Raw genomic sequence first — 26,212 nt, forward strand, 5'->3', positions numbered from 1 at the left:
TGTGTTCATGGAAAGTTCCCGTGAAAGTCCAGAGTCTGAACAACTTGTTCTGTCTGGCGGCGGAAACTAAACTAAACCCTAAATTACTTTATTACAGTAAGTCCTGAGTGCACGAGGACCGCCGCGAGAGCTTTTTATCAATCAAAAAAAGAAAAAAAAAGAAAAAGAAAAACCTGCTGATCTCCGGGAGGGAGCTGCGGTGCGACGCAGCGACCGGCAGGTGGCGCCACAGCACAACCGACCTGTCGGTGCCGAAGCTCCGGAGGATCCGAGGCGCAAACAGGTGTCGCTCTTCACCCGCGCTCTGAGCTGGAGTTGGAGTGAAGCAGGAGAATGAATAGATTTTTTTGCTTTTATGTTTAAAGCAGCAGCAGATTGGAACAACCTTCCTGCTAATATCAGATCCAGTTCCTCTCTTGGTATCTTCAAACATGCTCTGTCTTCTCATCTCATGGTGACCTGCTCCTGTTCTCACTGAAGATGCATTTCTGATTTGTTGAATTGATATTAAATCATTATATACTGTCATTTCAGTCTCAGTGTTGGCCATTGTGGCCTTCATACGGTTGTATTGTTCCAATGTAGCTACATTAACTGTGGTTTGTCTTATTGTTGTTGACTTCTTTGTTTTGTTGTTGTTTGTCTGTCTGTTTTTCTTTATTGTTGATAACATGTTTGTCTGATGGATTTATATTTGTCTATATGTTTGGACCCTCTCGAAAACGAGACGGGGTTTTTTTTCCAAATAAAGTCATTTCGGTAACACTTTATAATAAGGGTCCCTTAATTAATATTAGTTAGTACATTATTAAGCATTAATATAAAAAATAATGTGTTAATTAATGCTGAGTAAAACATACATGATGATAACTAATTATATTATTCAACTTTTATTATTACGTAATATATTAACTAACTTTGAGTAGTAAACATTAATTAACTGCTTACTAATAGGCGACATTAATTAATGTGTTTCCTAATCCTAAGTAATACATAATAATGATTGTTAATATATCTATAAACAGTTAATTAATGCTTAATAATGTACTAAGTAATGTTAATTAAGGGACCCTTATTGTAAAGTGTTACCGAAATTTCATATATAATGACAACAGATCTGAAACAGGAGTTGGAGGGAGGATGATGATGATGATGATGATGCTGCAGCTCTGTCACACATGCTTCTACAGCAACAATAATATTTGCAGAGTTACAAGTGGCTGCAGCTCTCTCTCTCTCTCTCTCTGCTCGTTCACCACCGTCAGTGTTGTTGCGCCACTTTAAAGCGCAGCTGCAGCAGCTGGAGGAGAAGAAGTTGGTGCGCAGAGCGGAGACAGAGAGAGATGGAGCAGCAGCAGCAGCAGCAGCTGGAACAACGGACCTGAAGCTGCTTTAGTTCTGTGAGGACGCGCACACACACATACACACACACGCGCCGCTCCCTGTCATTGCACACAACTTCTCTCAGTGCAACGCAGACGCACCGAGCAGCAGCAGCAGCAGCAGCAGAAGAAGAGATGGCTGCTCTCATTCATTGTGTCATTGTTTTGATGAAACTGACTCTGTGTGTGAACCTGACGCTCTGCATGGAGGTGGATTTCTTCACACCTGTTCGCGTGCAGCAGGAGGATGAGACGCGTGTGCACCGGCGCGCGGAGCAGCAGGTTGTTGTTTTTCTAATCACCGCCTTCAAACAGGAGTTTCACCTGCGCCTCTCGCCGGACTCCAGCTTCCTGGCTCCGGGTGACTCGGACTCGGACCTGAGGGACTGCTTCTACTCCGGGGATGTCAACGCGGACTCGGACTCCTTCGCCGCGCTCAGCCTGTGTAAAGGTCTCCACGGGGGCTTCTTCTACAGCGGCATGGAGTACTTTATCAGCCTGGACCGGAGCGAGGAGGACGGGGGATCTCACCTGGACAGGACGCACGTCATCCGCCGCAGGAGACGCGCCGCCACCGCCGCCGCTGCTGCTGCTGCTGCGCACTCGGGCGGCAACTTGACCAGCAGCAGCAGCAGCAGCAGCAGCAGCAGCAGCGGGCAGAGATGGACGGAGTACTCGACCCCAGTACTTGAGTAAGAGTACAAATACTACTGGTCAAAATTTACTCCGTTACAAGTAAAAGTAGCTCAGTCGACATGTTACTCCAGTAAGAGTAAAAAAGTAGGCTACTTGCTTTTAAAGGTACTTAAGTATCCAAAAGTACATGCTTTTAAATGTACTTTAAGTAAAAATAAGAGTAAGAGTAAAATTCTCAATTTTCACATCAATGAATTACTATAATTTTTTCTAAATGAATGTAAGGAGCTTTTAACTCTTGTTTCTGAGAATTAACTCTTTGAATCCACCTGCACTGATGTGCTGCTTTTAGGGGTTAGGGTATCCTTCTTTGACAAACACATTGTTGTCCAATAGTATTTTAGAAAAAAAAAAAAAAAAGAGCATACCTGACAGTAACGAGTAATTTTCATCCTTCCTAGAAATTAAAGCAGAAGTAAGCGGAATGTTTGTGTTAATATAAGTCTTAAATAGTTCTATCTTCCGACAGCAATCACTTATATAGAGTGTTTGGTCTGAAACACGGGTCTGTCAGTCACTCTGCTCTATGTAAGCCGAGGAGAAAACTTTCCTTGTATCCTACAACCTTTATCCAATGAGGAGAGAGAACGGCATAAAGGGGCGGTCCTCTCTGTGTGTGCAGCCAAGGGATGCGCGTGAATGTGGTGACGTAGGGACGAGGGCGGGGACTGCTAACTCCATCGGCTGACAGGAAGTTAGCCAAAACCACCGGATCGCTTACTTCTGCTTTAACTCGAGTAAAAGTAAAAATATTTGTCTTGGAAATGTATTCAAGTAAGAGTAATAAGTACCAAAGAAATCTAATGCTCAAGTAAAGTACAAATCCTCTGGATATGTACTTAAGTACAGTACTCAAGTAAATTTACTCCGTTACTGTCCACCACTGGCAGCAGGTGTGGAGTTGCAGCTGCACCTGACTCCGGCTCCTCCACCACCGCCGCCTCCCTGGAGAAGTACAAGTACCTGAGCGAGCTGGACGGCGCGGACAGCCTGAGCGACACGGCGCTGCGGAGCCTGGGCCGCTCCAAGAGGTTCGCCTCGGTGCCGCGGTTCGTGGAGGTGCTGGTGGTGGCGGATGAATCCATGGCCAAGTTCCACGGCGACGACCTGAAGCACTACCTGCTGACGCTGATGTCGGTGGCGGCCAGGCTGTACAAGCACCCCAGCATCTTCAACTCCATCAGCGTGGTGGTGGTGGGCTTCATGGTGCTGAGCGAGGCCGACAAGGGGCCCAAGGTCTCCAGCAACGCGGCTCTCACGCTGCGCAACTTCTGCTCCTGGCAGAAGAAGCTGAACAAACACAACGACAAACAGCCGGAGTACTGGGACACCGCCATCCTCTTCACCAAGCAGGTAAATATTGAAACACAACCAGACTGAAAGAGTCACACAATGAAGTTTATAGTGTTTGCAGGTAAAGCAGAGTCTCAGATGTGCAAAATAACTGATGATGTCATTTGGCATCTCTTTGGTGTGCATCTCTTTGGGTTGATTGTGTCTCTTTCTCCACTGTCAGAGACACAACTAGCTTTATCGTCATTGGCCACTGTCATTTCCTTAGGTTTTTTTTTGCACAAATGTTGCTTAAACAAGGGTTTTATTATGGTTTTTCTTTTATAATGTTCTTTATTTCTCATTTTAGGCCTCTTTCTATTTATTACATTAAGCTCTGCTTGTCTTTTATGACGTCTTGGTGTGTAATTTTATCGCACAAGCACTGACCAGACTGATTTTATGTGTCCTGTATGTGGATGATGTAACTGATGTCTCCCTGTCTGTGAAATGTTTGCTATGCAACCAAAGAGGCGCAAATGGGCCCAAAACGAATTTAAAGTTACCTTAACCTATGCGGCCTGCACCCATGCATGGGTCCATCCAGTTAATCCAGCTGTGGACCAGTCAGTGTTATCTGCACAGCTGTCCAATGCCCTTCACTTAGTTCTGTTTTAGCTGCTTTTTTCAGTGAGTCACTGGAAAGGATCAACTGAGCCAGTTCTTTCCATGAAAGACCTCACCTCTGCCTCCAAGGAGTAAAGAACTGGGTCATTGTCTGCCTTGAATTCACAAGGACCAGAGCATTTTTTATTAAAAAATACCAGAAATCTGAATTCCTTCACCTTCGTTCAAAGTTAACGTGGTGGAGCTGACACAATCTCAAGTGTTCGGCGTGGTCGGAGCTGCGAGCTGTGACATAATCCCATGTGGCCTCCAGAGCCGCAGCCACTGACGAGTAAATCTTCCTCCGCAGTCACTAACTCCTCTGACGTCTCGTCGTTGCTGCTTCCAATTAGGTCCAGTTTCTGGCCGTCTGATAGGCTACACCACCGCTCCCCTTCACTGCACAGTAACACATCAAAAAAAAAAAAAAAAAACACTTCAAGGTCAAAGCAAGTGAATAATAATAATCATCCCAGTGCCAGGAAAGCTCCCCTCATTTACACTGAGGCCACTTATATATAGGAAAAGTCCATGTCCAGTGTTGTTGTCCTTGTAGGGCACAATGAGCGCAGCTGCTGCCTTGGAAAAACTCTTGTAATAGGTTATGAAGAGCAAGTGGTGTGGAATACACATGGCTGGCAGAAAACGCTTCTGGCATCCTCAGGCCTCACTGAAACACTGGGGGTTAACAAGTTCACCATCCACAGTGTATCCAGATTTCACTTAAAACACCACAAAACCACAAAAGTTACTTTGATAAAAGACGACTCCAACCAGAACAAAGCCAAACCAGGAATAAAATCAGTGTTAAGACTGAGGATGGAATAAAGCATCAGTTAAAACTAATGAGTCATGGCCAATATTCCATTAAAAATGACTGGTGAGTGGGAAAAGGCTTGTAACTTTTCCTATGATGTTGAGTGACAGCAGGCTAGCTGCTCATGAAGCTGTGTCGATTCAGTCACACTGGAACTAAATGCTAACATTAGCATGCTAACATGCTCATTTTGCAGGTGTCATGTCCATCCATTTGAGCTGAATGCTAATGTCAACACTTAACATATTCACAAAAACAATCCCAACAAGCTAAGGTTTAAGTAGCCTATATGTTCATAATAACAAATAAAGTGTGTGGAAATGCTAATATGCTATAATTTTTACAGCAATGCTACATGCTTATTAACACTGCTGCCTTGTGCTAACTGCTAACATTTGCCTACTAACATGCACACAATAACAACTTTAAACCTGTGTAATAATGTTGTCCATAGCCTATTAGTTTAATGTGAAATGCTAAAAGCCAAAAGTTGCACATGTAGCCTATGGCCTGTTGAGATGTGCCAACATCAGCATACTACGCTCACAAAAACATTTTAATGTAGGCTAACTGTAAATTAGTTAAAGTGCTAAAAACTGAGAGTCTAAATGCGTCTGATTAATGCTCAGGGAAGTAGGCTATTGCTAACGGCTACTGACAGAACCAGATGTTCACAATACTTTAATGTTTAAAAATGTTGACGAACTAAGAACTTACAGCTATGCTAGCTTCTTGTGAAGCAGTAGTGCTTTGAGCTGTATGCTAACATGCTCACAAAATCAATCCAAACATGCAAACTCTTACCATAAGCACATAACAAAGTACTGCTAAGGCTGATGGGAGCGTCACACAGGTTTAACGTAAATGCCTAACCTAATAAGCTAAAGGACCAAAGTTATTAGGCTACAATTCTTCCTGATGCCAAAACAAATTTCATCCATCTAACAGCTGTCAAGAGCTTTCACTTAAAACCATTAACACCAACTTCACAGTGGCCCAAAAGGAAAAGTAAAGAGAGTCATCAGGATTCGTCGAGTGTAGATGACCAACATCTCATGGGATTCAACATTTGTGGCAATATTTCAGTCTGGACTATAGTGTTACCACTTCAATCACAGCAGCCATGTTCCCTGGGAGGGTTAAAAGATAACCACAGAGTCTTTAAATGACAAGTGGATGTTTTTTTTATTTTATTTAAGAGAAAACCTGGTTTAGAAGTTCCTGTCTGACAAGGCCAGACACAGACAATTAGCAAAAGTGGAAGTTCCTCAAGGGGAGAAGAGGAAATAGCAAGAATTAGCCATTAACTCGTGAGGACAAGGCTGCGGTGGAGTTGACATGGTTTTACTTTACTCTGCGCCGCAGGTGGGACTCATCTAGACCTCCCAAACTATCTCCTTACGTCTTGCCTCTTACCCAAACATTGGGAGGGGGGATCTGTAATGGGCTATCTCCTCTGACCTTCTGCCTCAATATATTTTGAAAGCAGCCCAGCAATAAGCAAACCCATGCGCCATGTGCTTTGTATTAGTGTCTTCTATGGTCTATTAATGCTGTAACCACACAAAACATGTTTGGAGCATGAGGCCTATCGTGATTTTTTTTTTCATGCTTCCTAAGAGAATAAAGAAAAATTAACCCTTAAGTCTCTGCGTCACCAGGATCTTTGCGGGGCGACGACCTGCGACACGCTGGGGATGGCCGACGTCGGGACCATGTGCGATCCGAAGAGGAGCTGCTCGGTCATCGAGGACGACGGCTTGCCCTCCGCCTTCACCACGGCCCACGAGCTCGGTTAGTTGATTGGCAGGGACTGAACTTTCATAGCCTACAGTACGATGCTTTCTGGATTTATCTTAAAGGGATAGTTCACCCAAAATTCAAATTTCACTCATTATCTACTCACCCTCATGTCGACTAAGGGTTGGGAGAAGTTTCAGAGTCCTCCTTGCCTTCTCTGAGTTACAGCGGGGCTCCGTGCAGCACTGCATGTCCATATGACGGTAGCGAACGGAGCTCACTTTTCTTCATCCAAAAAGACACACCAAAAAACATCCAAATACCTCCATAGTGCTCGTCTCTAATGTCCCTCTTGTATTGAAGCCCCGACATGAGAAATTGTTCCGAAAAAAATTAAATAAGTCTATATTTTAAGCTTGTTTGTAGCGGAAGCTCCCAGTGTCTCGGTTCACTGCTCTTCCTGTGTCATTTGCACTGACCGGCGGAACAATTTCTCATGTCGGGGCTTCAATACAAAAGGGACATTACAGACGAGCACTATGGAGGTATTTGGATGGTTTTTGGTGTGTCTTTTTGGACAAAGAAAAGTGGTGTCCGTTTGCAACCGTCATATGGACATGCAGTGCTGCACAGAGCCCCGCTGTAACTCAGAGAAGGCATGGAGGATTTGTGAAATTTGAATTTTGGGTGAACTATCCCTTTAAGCTAATCACACATCTGAGCTGCAGCAAGGCCTCGGAGTGAGATGTGCTCAAGGCAAGAACTGCGTAGGCTATACAACCTTAACTTAAAGTGCCAGAGGAATCCTGCAGTCCACTTTGACAGACACATAATCAGTCTGCCTGCAGGGCTGTGCAACTTTCTCTGAGATCTATACGGCTGCATATCCCTGAGCGCTGCAGTGTTCCAGCCCCAGCAGCTATTTAATTACATTTGCCTGATGTTTGTTTGTAAATCAGTCTCTAATTAGACAGGCTGAAGTAAAACCAGCAGATCTCTGGTTCTTACAAAGCAAGGTTTAGATTTCCAGGAGTGTGGTGGTAAGCACCTTTAAAGCTCACTGTGGTGGTATATTTTTCTTTACCTGTGCAGAAAGACAAATGTGGAATGGCTGTTTATTGATTCAGGTGAAGCTACATGCCCCAAATATTTCCTGAGCATCAACAGCTTTGTCTGGAAAACTGTGCAGGTTTATCAAGCCCTGATGTCCGGTGAGGTTTTCCAGATCTAGCTGCTCCTTAGTGTCAGAGACCAGAAACAAAAAGACGCCATAACAGGATATAAACAGATAAACACACAAATTAACCGTTGTTTGTCAAGAAATAACTGCAGTACAGCCGCAGTCAGTTTCCTCCGACTTGAGGTACACTGCAAAAACTCAAAATCTTTCCAAGAATATTTGTCTCATTTCTAGTCAAAACTAATCTCTTTCCACTTAAAATAAGACTCATCATCTTAAAATTAACTTGTTTTCAGATCATTTTCACTTGTTTCAAACAAATTTTCACTTGAAATAAGTAGAAAAATCTGCCAGTGAAAGCAAGTTTTTTGTGCTTGTAATAAGGAAGAAAAACTTGCTCCACCATCACATTTTTCTACTTATCTCAAGTGAAAATATGCTTGAAAGAAGTAAAAAGTGTCTAAAAACAAGCTACTTTTTAATGTGATGAGTCTTATTTTAAGTAGAATTAGATTAGTCTTGACTAGAAATGACATTTTGACTAGAAATAAGACAAATATTCTTGGTAAGATTTAGAGATTTTGCAGTGCATGTCCCGAGTCTTTTCATGGACCTGTCTGAGATTACACTGATTTGACCTCTGACCTCCTGTGGGTGGAAACACGTCTCAGTTTAAACAAATGAATTAACAACAACTGAACTGATAATACATGAGTGTGTATCTTCTTTTCGTGAGGTATTTGTGATTCAGGCCAATATTTACCTGTCAGATGTCAAAATGCGGGAAGCTGCTAATCAGTTTCTGCTGCTGTTTTATAGTCAGCATTAAAATACCTGTAGTTTTACTCACTCCTAATGCTGAAGCAAAGCCTGTTAATAATACAAGAGACTGGTTCTTTCCCATTTTCAATAATCAGTTGGTTGTAAAAGGAGCAGGACTCGTGCCTGAGACCAGCTGCAGGAGTGAGGCTGCTCCAGGCCCCAGAGGAGGCATTGGTTTACACTAACCTCATGTATGTTAAGTAATTACACCATTTCCCCTCAATATGATCCTGTCCCATGATTGAACGGTTTAGTTTTTCCTTTTTTTTTCTCTCTCTCTCTCTCTTTTGGAAAGTACTGCATGTTCATATTTAGAGGAGGAAACAAATTCCTCTGGAGCTAAGTTCCCCCTGTCAGGCCAGCTTTAGAACATGGACGTATGCCACGCTGTATATTCCCATGCATACATGCATTCCTGTCTGCTGCGATATCAGCTTCAGACCAAGTCCAAGTCTGGTCCTCTTTGTCCAATACAGACGCATATTTCAGTGTCATCACCGCAGAAAACTTCACTGTGTCTTCCCGGCAACCGTTACTAACTACTTATCGTGTTTAACCCTCCTGTTGTCCTCCTGGGTCAAGGAAGGAAGGACAAAGGGAAAGAAGTGAAAAAGGAAGGAAAGATAAGGATGGAGGGAACAGATTGGGTCAATTGGGTCAAAAAGGAAGGAGGAAGTAAGGACGAAGGGAAGGAAGGAAGGAAGGAAGGAAGGAAGGAAGGAAGGAAGGAAGGAAGGAAGGAAGGAAGGAAGGAAGGCAGAGAGGGAAAAAGGATTGTGGAAAGAAGGAAGTGAAAAGGGAAGTAAAGAGGAGGGAGGGAATAGATTTGTTCAAGGAAGGAAGAAGGGAAAGAAGGGAGGAAAGAAGTAAGGGAAAATGGAAGAAAAGAAGGAAGGCAGAGAGGGAAAAAGGATTGTGGAAAGAAGGAAGGGAAAAAGAAAGTAAAGATAGAAGGAGGGAGGGAACCAGGGCCGGCCCTAGCATTTTGGTGGCCCTAAACAAGATTTTTGTTTGTGGCCCACTCTAAGCGCAAACACCAAATCACATACACTGCTTAAAACTGAATACAGACATATTTGATAGACAGATGTAACAATACTCAAGTGTTTTATGTCTAATCTTCCGCTCTAAGTACACTGAGGCCAATTTGTCCTAGAACACTGTATAAAGAAATAAAAAAAATTCAAATCCCTTGTGAAAACACTCCTTCAGTCATGAGAACAAACTGTTTGGTGCTTGAAATAGGATATGAATACAGTAATAGATACGTGTAGAAAACAAGTCTAAAATTACATTTTGTAAAATCACTTTTTGAGCATAAATGTTGTCATTCTGGCATTCTATGTTCACCAAATGTCTCAAATGTGAGATGAAAGAGGCTGAATATTGACTTCAAAGCTTCATCAGATTTTTTAAAATGAGAAATTAGCTTTTTTTCCCCCTTCAAACAAAAATATTTACTAAATAAACAGAAAACACACAATTTACATTGTTCATATAATGTGTGTTGTCACTGTGTCTGTGCTGTGTGAAAGGTAAAAAAAAAAAAAGTGTAAGAGCTCCACAGGTCTGTATACAGTCTGAACTTTCTCATATATAGATTTTTTTTTTAAATAATCATGCTCATCAGATGAGTCAAAACTTTCAGCATCTGAAGCACCGTCATCACCGCTTCTCTCTCTCTCCTAATAAAACGATTCTGCGGGTTTGAAGCTTTGAAGTTTGAACCGTTGTTTTAATTGACGGGTTCGGTCCCCTCTGCTGTCTCTCTCCATGCCAGCCGCTGTAGGTAAACCATGGAGCTAAAACTGTGATAGGAAGGACCTTAGTGATCCCAGAGTGCCAATTGGTTGGCCGAAGTTGACTGACAGGCGATTCAACCAATCACGTATGCTCAAGTTGACGGACAACGGATTCAACCAATTACGCACAGTGAGAGGGGGCGATGCGTGCACCATGCTCTGTTATTGGCTCTCAAACCCTGCCTGTGAATAACATCGGTTGTCGAGGGCGGGTGTTATTTGAAAGAGGAGAGCCGTCCCTCGGTCACGGGAGCAGTTAAACGGCGTAAAATGACCGAAATATAAACAAACCGCGCCGGTAAGCGCGCCGACCTCAGTGTTAAAATGACTTGAATTGAACCCCAGTACCTTCTGATCATGTGGCCCCACCTGACGGCTGAGGCCCTAAACAACCGCATAGAGTGTTTATGCCAGGGGCCGGCCCTGGAGGGAACAGATTGGGTCAAAAAGGAAGGAAGAAGTAAGGACGAAGGGACAGAAGGAAGGAAGGGAGGCAGAGAGGGGAAAAGGATTGTGGAAAGAGGGAAGGGAAAAAGGAAGGAAAGAGGAGGGAGGGAATAGATTTGTTCAAGGAAGGAAGAAGGGAAAGAAGAAGGAAAGAAAGATGGAGGGACAGGGAACAGATCCGGTCAGTTGGATCAAAACAGGAAGGAAGAAGAAGGAAGGACAAAGGGAAGGAAGGAAGGAAAAAAGGACTGTGGAAAGAAGGAAGGAAAGAAGGAAGGAAGGGAACAGGAGGGTTAAAATCACGGTGCGACAGTAAAATAGAAACGTACTTGACTCTCTAACAACAACAGCCGTGACCTTGTGTCTCCGCTCCCACCCCCCAGGTCACGTCTTCAACATGCCCCACGACAACGTGAAGGCCTGTGAGGAGGTATTTGGGAAGCTAAAGGACAACCACATGATGTCTCCCACGCTGATTCAGATCGACAGGAGCCGACCCTGGTCCGTGTGCAGCGCCGCCATCATTACCGAGTTCCTGGACAGAGGTCACGGTTAGTAAACACTTCCTGTATGTGTGTGTGTGTCTCTGTCTCTGGACTCGGATGGACTCTCTAATTCTGTGCAGGCTTCGCGCTGTCAGCTGGGAGTAATCTAAGCCACGAGAAACAGACCTTGGCTCTAATTTATCACAGTTATACTGATTATTTCAGTAGTATGACCCAAGGACAAAAATATTTCTGTACTGCTTTTTTTCATTAAAGGGATAGTTCACTCAAAATTGAAATTTCAGATTGAAGTTTCAGAGTCCTCCGTGCCTTCTCTGAGTTACAGCGGGGCTCCGTGCAGCACTGCATGTCCATATGACGGTAGCGAACGGGGCTCACTTTTCTTCGTCCAAAAAGACACACCAAAAAACATCCAAATACCTCCATAGTGCTCGTCTGTAATGTCCCTCTTGTATTGAAGCCCCGACATGAGAAATAGTTACGAAGAAAATTAAATAAATCTATATTTTAAGCTTGTTTGTAGCGGAAGCTCCCAGTGTTGCTCTGCCGGAATCTCGCGTGATTTGCGGAGCCGTGATAAGGCTAAATTATACATTTTGCTGTTTACATACAGTAATTCCGAACTGCTGATTTACAGTCAGATAAACAGATTAGGTTTAAACTCAAGTGGGACAAAAAAAGGTCACATTTCTGAAAAAGAAGATCCAAGACCATCTCACTGTGGAAGAGTTTTAAAGGAGCTATTTGTAAGTTTTGCCTCTACAAAATTTTGTTTCGACAAAGCCAACATTATCATTAGCAGCAGAAGTTGTTTTGAAGTTTGCATCACTGTGCAACTCCTCTGTCTAAACACACTTCAATACTACTTCACTACTACTTCACAAGAGGGACATTACAGACGAGCACTATGGAGGTATTTGGAGGTTTTTTGGTGTGTCTTTTTGGACGAAGAAAAGTGAGCCCCCTTCGCTACCGTCATATGGACATGCAGTGCTGCACGGAGCCCCGCTGTAACTCAGAGAAGGCACGGAGGACTCTGAAACTTCTCCCAACCCTTAGTTGACATGAGGGTGAAATTTCAATTTTGAGTGACTATCCCTTTAATATGTCTCTGTGGATAAAACTTTCTTCGCCAAAGTCACACTTGAATAGTCTGACTGCAGTTTGTGGATCTACAGTAACAACAGCCAATCACATTGGTTCAGGTGAACGTGACGGACGTTATAACCTGACACTTCCTCGCTGCTGCTCTGACCTGATGCTGTCGGTGCTTCTCATTTAGAGAACTTGATTAAGGAGTAAGTGATCGCGGCGTGTCGTGCATCTGTGGTCCAGCTCCTCGGTGGTCCCATCAGTCAGGGTTTGAACCGGTTGGAAACCGGAGAATATTTTACTCACGCTTGGTTGTAGCAGGGCCGTTGCTGGGAATTCTGGGGCCCCTGAAAGAACATCAAAGTGGGCCCCTTCCCCCCTGGCTTTTCCTCGTCCACTTTTTTCTTAGACTATGTATTATTTTATCATTTATTATCATCAGTGGTGGACAGTAACTTTACTTGAGTACTGTACTTAAGTACATATCCAGAGGATTTGTATTTTACTTGAGTATTAGATTTCTTTGGTACTTATTACTCTTACTTGAATACATTTCCAAGACAAATATTTTTACTTTTACTCGAGTTAATTTCTAAGAAGGCTTTTCTAAAATCCTATTGGACACAAGCTGTGTTTGTCAAAGAAGGAAACCCTAACCCCTAAAAGCAGCACATCAGTGCAGGTGGTTTCAAAGAGTTCATTCTCAGAAACAAGAGTTAAAAGCTCCTTAAATTCATTTAGAAAAAATTATAGTAATTAATTGATGTGAAAAATAAGAAATTTACTCTTACACCGTGTCCTAACTGGATGCGATGCGAGCGAGCGACAGCTGCTAAATTAATGGTTTCCTATTGTAATGTCCTAACTGGCCGCGAGCGAGGCAGCGTGATGCGGCGCGACGCGATGCGCCGTTTAGAGCCTGACGTCCCGTTTCTATTTCTGTCGCTCGCGTCCAGCGTCGGAAATTAGTGGCGGCCACGGGCCATTTGGCCCTCAATTTGACCAAGAATGCCCCCCAAAATCATGATCGTTTTTTCAGAAACAAATATATTTATATCTGTACGTTATCATACTTTAACTTTCATTAATTTACCATCGCGTCTCATTATTCTCCTGATGTCGGCTTAATGTAATGTAAACGAGATTGCGCTGATGCGCGAGAGTAGGCTATGTGTGAATGTGACAGCAGGGCTGCAGCTGCTGTGCTGTGATGGACCTGATCAGACTGGTGGTGGTCCACAGTGAATCAGTCCCAGATCCTCCACCGTCACCAGATCCCCCGAAAGCCCCCGCAAATAATAGCCTATCACAAGAAGTTAAGTGGCAAATTGCATCTTTTCGTCGGCTTATTTGCGGGGTTTTTTTTTTAAATCTTAACGTCACTGCAACATGTGGCTCTCAGTGCTTGTCGTGTTGTGTAGTTAGAGCTGTGTCTCCCTCCTGTTTCCCAGGTAGGAGGGGGACAGTAGCCCACCAGGGCTGGGCGATAAAACGGTCTATAAATTGTGAAATAACTTTTCTTCGATAGAAATATGAGACGTGGTTGATAGGTTTCATTCATCCATGTTTTGGCAGACAATACAAATAACCAATGATATTGAGATTTCCACCGCGCCGAACCAATCATGTGGCTGGAATAGGGCCAGTCAACAGTAACATGTGCATTTGTTTGGGTTGCTGCAGACGTGCACATCAGCTGACACCGCCGGTAAGAAAGAGAGAGAGAGATAGATAGAGAGAGAGAGAGAGAGAGAGTGTTGTCTCGAAAAAAAAAAGTGAAGGAGAACTTGGAAAAGTGACTACTGTAAAAAGACGCGTGGTGCGCAATGGGGACACCAGACAGTTGGAGCAGACCGTGGTCAAGGTGCGGCCGCTCTGCTGCTCACCTCAGTGTGTGCGACACATAAAGGCCGCTTCAAGGAGACTAGCGGACTTTTTTTTCTTTTTTTTTTTAATAGCCTCTTCATTCATCTTGGGCTGGGCGCCGTCTTATAATGTTACAGAAAACCCTACATGTTTTTTGCTACTCGTGTTCCTACACTATAGAGACAACTTGCTGTTGGCTCTATATTTCAAGAAACTTGTTTTCTGTTTAAAAGGCACAATTCACCCATCTTTTAACCGGGTAGTTACGTCTCCAGTCTGTCGAGCGGATGGACGCACAGCTGATGTGCTTCCATTCCAACAGACGCACGGATTCAGTGTGGACAGAGAGCGTCAGATGTGACGCGATTGTCGGACGCTCGCTCGCGTCGCATCGGTGTTACTCTTACTTTTACTTAAAGTAAATTTAAAAGGATGTACTTTTTTACTCTTGTTGACTGAGCTACTTTTACTTGTAACAGAGTATTTGTACTCTTACTCAAGTACTGTGGTCGAGTACTCTGTCCATCTCTGATTATCATGCACTTTTCTGTTACTCTTTGTTCTTGACAGTGCCTGATGCAATATACGCAATTATTATTATTCGTTTGCGGGGAGCTACTCTTGCTCTAGCATAGACTAAATCATTTTTATAGGAAAGTAGGCGGTTATTGCTTGGAAAATAAACCATATTTCATGAATATTACATGTTTCGTGGCTTTGTTTTGATGCTGATGCAGCATTTGTTTGAATTTTAGTCAGAATAATTTAGTCAAAAAAGATTAGGATACTGGGGGTTGTTGGGGGCCCTACAATTGTCATCGCCCTTCTCCCCTATGCAACGGCCCTGGGTTGTAGCTGCTCATTGTAGACTATGTTTATCTGAGTGTAATAAATAGAGCTGATGTGAATCTCAGATAAGAAAGGCTTTTCTGATATTCAAAGGGAACTATGACGATCGTATTGGTTCTCAGGTTGGGCACCGTTTGCATCTTGCTAAATGTTGAATCTTGTTATAAATGGATGACAAAGAGTCAAAGGGAGATCAAACAAGCTTGTTGCTTTGTCCTCAGTGTACTGTACACACAACGTCTGAACATATTCCCATGAAGGACGTTTTGGCTGGTGGGCACCTGACAGCTGTTGCCATGTCATGGTTGAAAGAAAGTATATTTTCCCAAAGAGACAAGTAACTTATTGGTTAAAAATAGAACAATCTATCTAAAAGAACATTAAAACGTATGCTAGTGTTGCCAAAATACCTTATATGGGATCAGAACTGAGGATAGAAATTCTGTTTCCAATCCAATAAACTCAAAGTGATGCAGCTCTCAGCTTCTCTGACTCCTCTGAGCTTAGAGCAAAGCTCTGTGAACTGTTGGAGAATGACAAACTAATAAAGTGGCTTATGTTGTCAGACTGTTGAAGATCTGGGTATATTTTACTGTCCACAGAAAACTAGTAGAGAAATATTTGTTAACTAAAAGCCAAAAGATTGATGCTAAATTAAATCAACCGCAATGACTCGACAAGACACACTCTGAGACAGAGTTACACTTCAAACCGAACAAATACATCCAAGTATTTTTCCTGGAGATGTAATTTCAGATGCTGATGATCGAGTGTAACCACTTCCACTATCAACATTAATAAGTGTATTAATATATCATTCAGCTTTTCTCCTCTGTAGCCGCTCCATACAAAGGTTTTTTTTCCTATAAACTCCAGTAAGTGACTGCAAGTGGATTCTGTGTAATAAACAGAATTAAACACATCGGTTTATCACGCCGGCTCGACCAGACCTCTCAGTGTGGAAAACAACACCACTCTCTGTTCTACGTGAGTAATTGGCTTAATCTAAACATTATCAGCTGCCTGCACTCTCTCACATGGAGCCGCCTCTGCTTTTCTACAGACTGAGGCCACAGTTATTGATTATACCCAACCAACTGCTTAAAACTCATTCACACATTTATTTATATGATCAAATGATGCACAGTCATTTTTGAATATTGAGATAAAGCTACGAATCTAACATATTTGTAAAAGCTGCAGTCGTCACCTCACATGAACTTATCCAACATCCTTGTGATGATGCAAAATTGATTTTGAGATGTGATGTGAGGACAATACAGTTTCATGTTCCTCCAGCAAGTCAATAACAAAAGTTCATGTTACACTTTTAGCTGATTCATATTGATGGATCTTTTCAAGGAACGCTAATGTCTCCAAACCATTTAAAGGGATAGTTCAACATTTGGGCAAATTGGCCCATTGCCATAATCCCTATAGTCATAGCAGTAGGTTCGTTACCTTTAATTGTCGGTGCAAGCTATTTTTAGAACGGCGGAGCAGAGCCGCGAGCTGCTCAGAGCTACGCTACGGAGGCTCATGGGATTTCTTGGTTTCCCTCTTTAAACTCATGAGATAATAACACAACGTTACCAGACAGAGTTGTTTTAGAGGTAAATACAGAGACTGCTTGATGAAAAACTGTCCCTGAAGGCAACGCGCATCAGCTGTTTTGCATGTATTTACCTCTAAAACAACTCTGTCTGGTAACGTTCTGTTATTATCTCATAGCGTGGTGAATGTGCAGGTCACAACTTGTCCACCAGAGCGTTTTGGAGTTGTTGGATTGTGTATTTGATGAGTTTGATGAGGGAAACCAAGAAATCCCATTAGCCTCCGTAGCGTAGCTCTGAGCAGCTCACGGCTCTGCTCCACCGTTCTAAAAACAGCTTGCACCGACAATTAAAGGTAACGAACCTACTGCTATGACTATAGGGATTATGGCAATAGGCCAATTTGCCAAAATGTTGAACTATCCCTTTAAGGACTAAGGATGATCCAAAGAAAAATCAGTCACCAAAGAGCAGGAGATGGAGATTCAGACTTGGTGTCAGTGAGAATGTGTAAAGTGGAAAATAAGCAAACAGAAAACTAAATGTGCATTCACAATTGAAACCAGCTGCTGCTGGAAACGAGGATGATGCTGAAAATCAAAACAGTGATGAAAAAGGCCGATGAGCAGCAGCCAGAGGCCACAGAGAACTCTGGTCACGGTGGCTTCAGATAGAAGGAGATCTGAACAAGCTTCCAGACCTTCAGTCATTAAGTCACCTCGATTTTAATATCCATATGAGGGAATGCAGCTGCAGTCTGATTTACGACCGTGCTGTTGGTTTGTTTCGCAGGAGACTGCCTGCTGGACCAGCCTCAGAGGCAGCTGTCCCTCCCAGATAATCTGCCTGGATCCAGCTACAGCCTGCACCGTCAGTGTGAGCTGGCCTTCGGTCATGCCTCCAAGCCCTGCCCGTACATGCAGCCCTGCTCCAAGCTGTGGTGCACCGGGAAGGCCCGCGGACAGCTGGTCTGTCAGACCCGACACTTCCCCTGGGCCGACGGCACCAGCTGCGGCAACGCCAAGGTGTGCTACCGGGGAGTCTGCTCCGAGAAGAACGCCACCATGCACATCAAGGTTAGCGCTCGCCTCGCAGGTCAGTGCTTCTCGGTCAGTCTTTTTAAGTTCCACAACTGATGGACCGCTGTCCCTCGCAGGTGGATGGCAAGTGGGGGAAGTGGGGCGCGTTTGGAGAGTGTTCCCGGAGCTGTGGCGGGGGAGTTCAGCTCGCTAAGAGACACTGCGACAACCCGGTCCCTGAGAACGGAGGCAAATACTGTTACGGCCTTCGCATCAAATATCGATCCTGTAACCTCAACCCCTGTCCTGACACAGGTACGTTCACACATTCATATCTGGGGTGCATAGTTTCACAATCATGAAACTTTCATATTCATCTAAAAGCGATAGTTAAACATAACACGCTATGAGATAATAACACGCTATGAGATAATAACACAACGTTACCAGACAGAGTTGTTTTAGAGGGAAATACAGAGACTGCTTGCCGAAACACTGCCATCAGCTTTTGCATGAATTTCCCTCTAAAACAACTCTGTCTGGTAACGTTGTGTTATTATCTCATAGCGTGGTGAATGTGCAGGTCACAACTTGTCCACCAGAGCGTTTTGGAGTTGTTGGATTGTGTATTTGATGAGTTTGATGAGGGAAACCAGGAAATCCCATGAGCCTCCGTAACGTAGCTCTGAGCAGCTCGCGGCTCTGCTCCACCGTTCTAAAAATAGCTTGCACCGACAATTGAAGGTAACGAACCTACTGCTATGACTATAGCGATTATGGGAATGGGCCAATTGGCCAAAATGTTGAACTATCCCTTTAAAATATAATTTGCAACATGGATTAGAAGTTGGAATGGCTGGTTTACACTCCCGCCAAGTGCAGCCAAGGTTATCCAAGAAACATTAACATTTTCCAAACACATTGTGGTTGGTCCTCATAAAATGCACACATGCTACACAGTAAGAGCCGAGAGCCTAATTAGCCTAGCTATGCTAACTTTGGGTAATAGGGTTGGAAAAGCTCAACCACAATCCCTTGAGGAGTTGTCAGTCAACTTTACGGTTATTTTTTATGTCTCCAGGTAAGAGTTTCCGTGAGGAGCAATGCGAGGCGTTCAACGGCCTGAATCTGAACACCAACAGACTGGGCTCCACCGTGGTCTGGGTTCCCAAGTATTCAGGAATCTCTCCCAAGGACAAATGCAAGCTCATCTGTCGTGCTAACGGGACCGGGTACTTTTACGTACTCGCTCCTAAGGTGAGTTTTGAGCTACCTGTTTACATCTCATCATCCCTGATATCAAATATACAACTGTATCCATTGATGCCATGTCCACACCACTAAAAAAAAGACATTACTTTTCTACATTTTTGTTGTTTTTTAAAAAAGTGTGGGTCTTATCAGTGTTGAAAGCACCATGATCATGTGTTGTTTGTGTTTTAACCCTCCTGGGTCAAGGAAGAAAGGAAGTAAGGAAGGATGAAGGGAAAGAAGGAAGGAAGGAAGGACAAAGAGAAAGATGGGAGGAAAGTAGGAAGGGAAAAAGGAAAGAAAGATAGAAGGAGGGAGGGAACAGATTGGGTCAGTTGAGTCAAAAAGGAAGGAAGAAGTTAGGACGAAGTGAAGGAAGGAAGGACGGAAGGAAGGGAGGGAAAAAGGATTGTGGAAAGAAGGAAAGGAAAAAGGAAGGAAAGAAAGATGGAGGGATGGAACAGATTCGTTCAAGGAAGAAGGAAGGAAGGGAGGGGAAAAGGATTATGGAAAGAAGGGAGGGAAAAGGGAAGTAAAGAAGGTTGGAGGGAGGGAAAGGATTCGTCCAAGGAAGGAAGAAGGGAGGGAAAAGGGAAGGAAAGAAAGATGGAGGTACTTTAGGGAACAGACCAGGTCAATTGGATCAAAAGAGGAAGAAGAAGAAGAAGTAAGGACGAAGGGAAGGAAGGAAGGAAGGAAGGAAGGAAAGAAAGAAGAAAGGGGAAAAGGATTGTGGAAAGATTGAAGAGAGAAAGGAAGGAAAGAAAGATAGATGGAGGGAGGGAACAGATTGGGTCAAGAAGGAAGGAAGGAAGGGAAAAAAAGGATTGTGGAAAGAAGGAAGGGAAAAAGGAAGGATGGAGGAAGGAAACAGATCGGGTCAACTTGACCCAGAAGGACAACAGGAGGGTTAAAATAAAAATGTATTAGTGTGGACGAAGCCTCAGTTGCTGTTCATATTTTTCACACATTTTAAGTAATAGACGTCACCAGGACATGTTGATGAGGTAAAGAAAGGCAAACATTCATACATTCACTGCTTTCCCATTACCAGCAAATCATAATTACCCGAGGCAGATTTGAGCCTGGTAATTGCCGGCTGTGTTGTGAATGTGGCGGCATGTGGCCGGTGGACAGCAGCTCCGTCAGCTTCCATTACGCTGCTATGAATAAAAACGTCCTGTCACACTTAGATCTCACTAAAAACATGAGACGTGACTTTGGGGAAATTCTCTTTAACATTCAGAGCATCTTTTGTGCTCGCTAATGAAATGTGAACTCCTTGTCATTGAACACCTCAAAGCCTCACAGGAGGTGAAGTTGAAGCATTTTATTGAGCCGCTCTGTGTTTACAGTTAACTATTTGCCCTGGTGTGATTTGGCTCTCATCCACAATGTAAGAAGTAACGGTTAGCTCCATCAGCGACACAGCAGTGAGTGCTGCTGCTGCTGCTGCTGCTGCTGCTGCTGCTGCTGCTGCAGGATGGATGGAGTGGTGAGGAAGGGAAACATACAGGGATAGTATCACTTTGCAGCTGTGGCCAGTCAGCTACTATTTATGCAACCAGCATGAAAACAAGTATGTTGCAGCAATACAAGGCCACGTCTCGGTTACACTGAAGGACACTGCACTGTCTCTCTGCTGCCAGCTGCTTTATTGGAAGTCCACAGAGTATCAACGTCTGTGTTTCTAATCTTTCTTACTGTTGCTCCAACTGACTCACATACTATAACCCAATGACATCAGCCCAGCATGATGTAATCTCTGACTGAAACCTCACGCCCTGCAGGTTGTGGACGGGACGCCCTGCTCTCCGGACACGTCGGCCGTATGTGTCCAGGGGAAATGCATCAAGGCGGGCTGCGATGGCAAGCTGGACTCCAACAAGAAGTTTGACAAGTGCGGTGTGTGTGGCGGAGACAACCAGGGCTGTAAGAAGATCTCAGGGATGTTCACCAAACCTGTGTAAGTACCCCAGGAAAGCTTTACAGGTTGATGTTAAAGGGGAATTTCAGGTTTCTTTTAAAATATGATCATTTACTCACCCAGATAACTTTGGTGTCATTACAAGTCGTTCTGACGAAATGAGCTCCAGCCGAGAGCCGCGTATATCCGTATAATGCGAGTCTACAGGGCAGCAGAATGCAGCCTCTAAATAACACATTATCTGCTGTGAAACTTGTTTATTTCACCAATATTATGATAGGCTAGTGCTGTTCCCCTCTGAGTCCGGGGTTAGCTGTTATCAACATCCGGAGTCTGTAGGTTGACCTACTGACCTCTGACCTGGGTGATGTCATCTCTGGCGACGCGGCTTGTTGCTACTGCTAATGCTACGGTCCGTTTCTGCGTGTTTCTGACTTGTCAGAACAAAATTAGCCGCTGGACGAAGTTCGGCTTCCACAGGCTTCCTCTCCTCAACCTGGACTCACTAAGGCCCAATCCCATTTCTCTTTTTTACCCCTACCCCTTCCCCTACCCCTTGCCCCTCGCCCCTTGAAACGGAGCTACAAGGGGTAGGGGTAGAAAGTCAACCCCTCCGAATTGGGACACCCCTTCAACAATCACATACGTCATCACGTAGTCTCACTGGCTTTTACGTAAGCTGATGCGGCGAGCTTTTGCCAGAAATCAAATAGCCGTGTACCATATAACTTAATAAAATAAGATAAAACTTAATGCAGACTGATCGGTTCATTGTAAAACATTTATTTACTGATGTAAATGTGGTGATTTCTGTACACAGAGCCCAGAGGCAGCGCTGCCTGCTCCTCTGTCTGGTAACATGAAGCAATTCACTTTTCATCCAAATAAACTAATGTTACTGCCACAATTGTCAGATTTCATCAATTAGACCAACATTTAAATGCTAAAAAGAATTTAACATGCCGGTGGTAAACCGCTAAAAACCCGCGGATAAGTTAATTAACGACCGCCTTCTCTCCCGGCGGGACCGGGACGAGGACGTAATTTGGCCGGCGGAGCAGCGCTGCAGACCGGCTGCTGTCTCTGTGAGGAGCCGCTCCTCCTGGAGCTTCACTTCTCCGAAAAATCGTCGGAGCAAACTTCTAACCCGCCGTCATTTGGGTAAACTAACCTCACATTTGGGACCTAAACAGTTACTTTCTCGCAAGAAAAAATATTAAAACTTGATAAAGTGACATAATAACAGCGCTACAGTGAGAAATAAAACAGCTTTTCGTTTTACAGCCACCGCTGCCGGCTGCCGCAAGATGCATTCTGGGAAACTTTTCATACCCCTCCGTTTGGAGTGTGCCTCTGAAAAATCTCCGTTTGGAGGGGTATGTAGCCCTACCACTTCCCCCTACAACTCTGTCCTTACGGGAATTGGGACACCCCTACCCCTACACGTGAACGCGCAAAACGGAGGGGTAGGGGTAAGTGGTAGGGCCAAGGGGTGAAATGGGATTGGGCCTAAAGCTCCGGCTAGTTGAGCTAAAAATGGACCCGAATGCCGAAGCGGAATCATTATTATCAGAATGAGCCGTGACATCATCCAGGTCAGAGGTCAGTAGGTCAACCTACAGACCCTGGATGTTGATGACAGCTAACCCCGGACTTAGAGGGGAATAGCACTAGCGTATCATAACTAAATATTGGTGAGGAAGATGAGGAACTAAAGGCCAATGTCTGTCCTATTTGGGAATAAAGCAAAGTCCGTTTATTGGCAATTATGGAGGCCTCACCCCCTCAGATATACAGTGTGTAACTGGTTCTCCACTGGGTTGTGAACGTCATTAAGTTTGCAGAGGATACAGCGATCGTCGGCCTCTTACAAGAGCAGAACCAGGGTCATGGTGCCAACACTCATTCCTTCAGCTTAATGTTACCATAACAAAGGACACGATTGTTGATTTCAGGAAATCCCCCACTGTCCTACATCAGCTTGGCTCTGAAACCGCCCTAGTAGATAATTACAAACATTTTGGGACAGAAGACAGGATCTGTCCAGACTCAAGAGACCTGTCCAAGTCAAAGATTTCTGTCATCTATTATCGGCACGTTCTCAGGAAGGCCGAGGCTATTCTGGCTCTTCCAGATTATTGTCTATAAATGGAGACAATTTAGATCTGTGGCTACTCTTCCTTGAAGTGGGCGCCCAGCTCAAGATGACACAAAGACACAACTCAGAATGATCAGTGAGGTACAAATGAGGGCCAGAAGGCTCAAAGGCTTGGTTGGAGCTGGTTAAGATCTCTGGTCATGAGGTGACCACCTTGACAACCTGAAGTGCTTCTGGAAAAATATTTGTAGGCTGATGAAACCAAGTTGAACTGTCTGGGAGGAACATGAAGTGCTATGTTGGGTGTAAAAAGGGAAATACCGTATATGCTAATGTGAAACATCTTCAGTACAAAGTAGAGTTGCACGATACCAACAGTACCCCGCGGTGCCAAATCGTCACAGTTCCTACTATACCAGAAACTCTACACGGCGGTACTACCGTGGATTACTATACTATTGGTGCCAGTTACTGATACATAGCGGCCGCCTCTCACTGCTACACGCTGCTCTCAAACCCACAGGGGAACGATGCCGCGACTGAACTACACAGTTAGAATTAGAATTAGAAAAACTTTATTGTCCCGCCAAGGCAAGAAAATCATCAGTTACTGAATGATTGGCTGTTTGCCTGTGGTGCGTCCATAATGTTGCGGGATCTCTGTTTAAAACAGGCTGTTAGTGAAAAGAGGCGACAACACAACTGTTACCTGTATTCTGTCCTCAGCCGTGTACAATCTCTAAAATGCCGATAACCAATATATAAAATATTGTGTTGGTTATAATATACATAGAAGCTGTTGATTTAAAAAAGTTGAAATATTTCCATGTATGATCCATTAATACTAGAGATGCACCGATTGCAAAATTCTTGGCCGATACCGATTTCCGGTTTTTAAGGAGGTCTGACCTGCCAAAACCGTTTTTTCCGATACCGATTTTCTATCTGAGAAATAATTATAATCATACAATAGACACCATATTTGTTTGGCTTGAGTACCCTTTCCCAAATTTAATACAACCCCTCTCCCAGACAACATTTTGCTTATATAACTGCAATTAAAACCACAACTAGTGGTAGGCTATGATGCTATCATAACCCCCCTTTTCAAGAATAAAACATCACAAATAAGAAATAGATCGGCCGAAAACCGTAAATTACGACAGTGACCGGCCGGTCACCGATTGGATTTGCATTTTTAATCGGCGACTGATTGATCGGTGCATCTCTAATTAATACATAATTATATCTTGTGTAAATGCATTGCAGTTCATATAAATAATAATTTAAAAAAAGTTTATATCCGGAACCGTGATACTTCGTCTGGTATAGTATCGTGGGAACTCATTTTGGTATCGTGACAACTCTAGTACAAAATGACACTTAGTATTCCCTTTATTTTGTCCTTTATTTTGTTTTTAAATATATATTCTCCTCACTTCCTCTACAGTCATGGCTACAACTTCGTAGTGACGCTGCCAACTGGAGCCTCCAACATCGACATCCGTCAGCGCGGCTACCGAGGAATGGTCAGTGACGAAAACTACCTGGCAGTGAAGAACCGCTACGGCAAGTACCTCCTGAACGGCAACTACGTGGTGTCGGCGGTGGAGCGCGACCTGCTGGTGAAGGGAAGCCTGCTGCGCTACAGCGGCACCTCGACGTCCGTGGAGATCCTGCAGGCCACCAGACCTCTGCAGGAGCCTCTGACCGTGGAGGTGCTCTCCGTGGGGAAGATGACTCCTCCCAGAGTGCGCTACTCCTTCTACATCTCCAAGGAGAACAAGGACGACAAAGCTCTGCAGAAGGGGGAGAGGAACATCAAAGCGCAGAACAGCGTCTTGGTGGACAGCAACAAAGTAGAGTTGAAGAAGCAGGTGATGGGCAAGAGGCCGGTCAGTCACTGGGTGACAGGAAGTTGGGATGTTTGCACGGTGACTTGTGGCAGCGGTCTCCAGAAGAGGCTGGTGCAGTGCCAGAGCATGGAGGGGCGTCCCGCGATGGACTGCGACGGTGCCGACCGGCCTGTAGCAGTCAGAGCGTGTGGAGATCCCTGCCCTGTGTGGGATGTCGGCACCTGGTCTCACTGCTCCAAGTCTTGTGGAAGGGGCTTTAAGAGGCGACCGGTGCGCTGTATGACCGAGACTGGTGGAAGCCTACCCAGAGACCACTGCTCTGGGAGGAGGAAGCCTCAAGAACTGGACCTCTGCAACCTGAAGCCATGCTAGAACCAAACAGGTGCAGCCCATGGACTTATCTTTGGAAGTCAAACTGATGGTTTGACGAGAACTTGAGCCCAAGTCGGCCAGACAATGATCCTCTCGCTGTCTTGGGTGGAAATCCTCTGGTTGCAGGAGGCATCTGTTCTGCAGAAAAAAAGTGCCAGCTGAGACAGAGCGTCCTCCTCCTACCTTGTTTGAAAAGACAGAGCTGTTTACATGACAATAAAGAAGAAAAGCTGCCTGCTTTGTAAACTTGTCAAACCATTTGTGGCAGGTTTGGCTTTAGGTTAGTCTACCTCTACCAGGAATGATGACACGATGCCTGAGGAGATGCAGAGACAGTGATCACACACAAACATCATTTCTACCAGAGGATGTAGATAAAGATGGACGTTTGTGAGACTCATACTGTGCTGATATGTGAACTGACACTTTTTCTCATTTTACTGAGGAACTATTCGATATGTGAAACACAGTACTGTATCTGCCCCGTTCGAGACCTGATCGCAGTTCTTACATCTTTGTTACATTCTTTCTTTTTTGGGTGCTGCTGGCTGAGGCCGGCCATTCACAGTCAGTTCATGTCAACAAATGGCTCTACACGCTTCCAAAATGACAGTCCTACACACTTGAAACTGCCTTTATCAATTGGACCAATCATCTAAGAATCGCTGACTTTCACTAGAGACCAAAAATCTTTGAGTATTTTTTTTACGGAAGTCAGAGTTATGATGTTTCCATCGATACAGTTAATGTAGGCTGTTCACGTGGTGCAATCGTAACGCGTCTTTGCCTGTTCCGTTCAGCTGTGTTCTGTGTTGCCAAAGAATTATAACCTTCGACAAAGCCTTAGTACTGTGAGAGACATGTCTCTGCATGAGCTGGACAGAAGTATGGCTTCCTAAAAAAGAAGCTTCGCTGTACATCTCAATCATCACCTCCAAACAAACTCTCAACCTCCTGGAGCTAGAAGCTTTAAAGATGGCTGTGTGAGAGAGTTGAAAC

At 44.2% G+C, this 26,212-nt stretch overlaps 1 protein-coding gene across 1 annotated transcript; it reads left to right on the forward strand.

Moving 5' to 3' along the window:
- Nucleotides 1–1,586: 1,586 nt before the first annotated feature.
- LOC310995762 (A disintegrin and metalloproteinase with thrombospondin motifs 15-like) lies at nt 1,587–26,212 on the forward strand (the record flags this gene model as incomplete). The annotated part of the gene is made up of 9 exons (XM_083984886.1): nt 1,587–2,074; nt 2,972–3,431; nt 6,495–6,627; nt 11,208–11,375; nt 17,483–17,766; nt 17,847–18,024; nt 18,791–18,966; nt 20,751–20,926; nt 24,436–26,212. The coding sequence occupies 9 exons, from the start codon at nt 1,587–1,589 to the stop codon at nt 25,211–25,213; spliced, it is 2,841 nt and encodes a 946-aa protein (XP_083841012.1). The 3' UTR covers nt 25,214–26,212.

The sequence above is a fragment of the Trachurus trachurus genome (genome assembly GCF_905171665.1).
Source record: "Trachurus trachurus genome assembly, chromosome: 13".
NCBI classification, from domain to species: domain Eukaryota; kingdom Metazoa; phylum Chordata; class Actinopteri; order Carangiformes; family Carangidae; genus Trachurus; species Trachurus trachurus.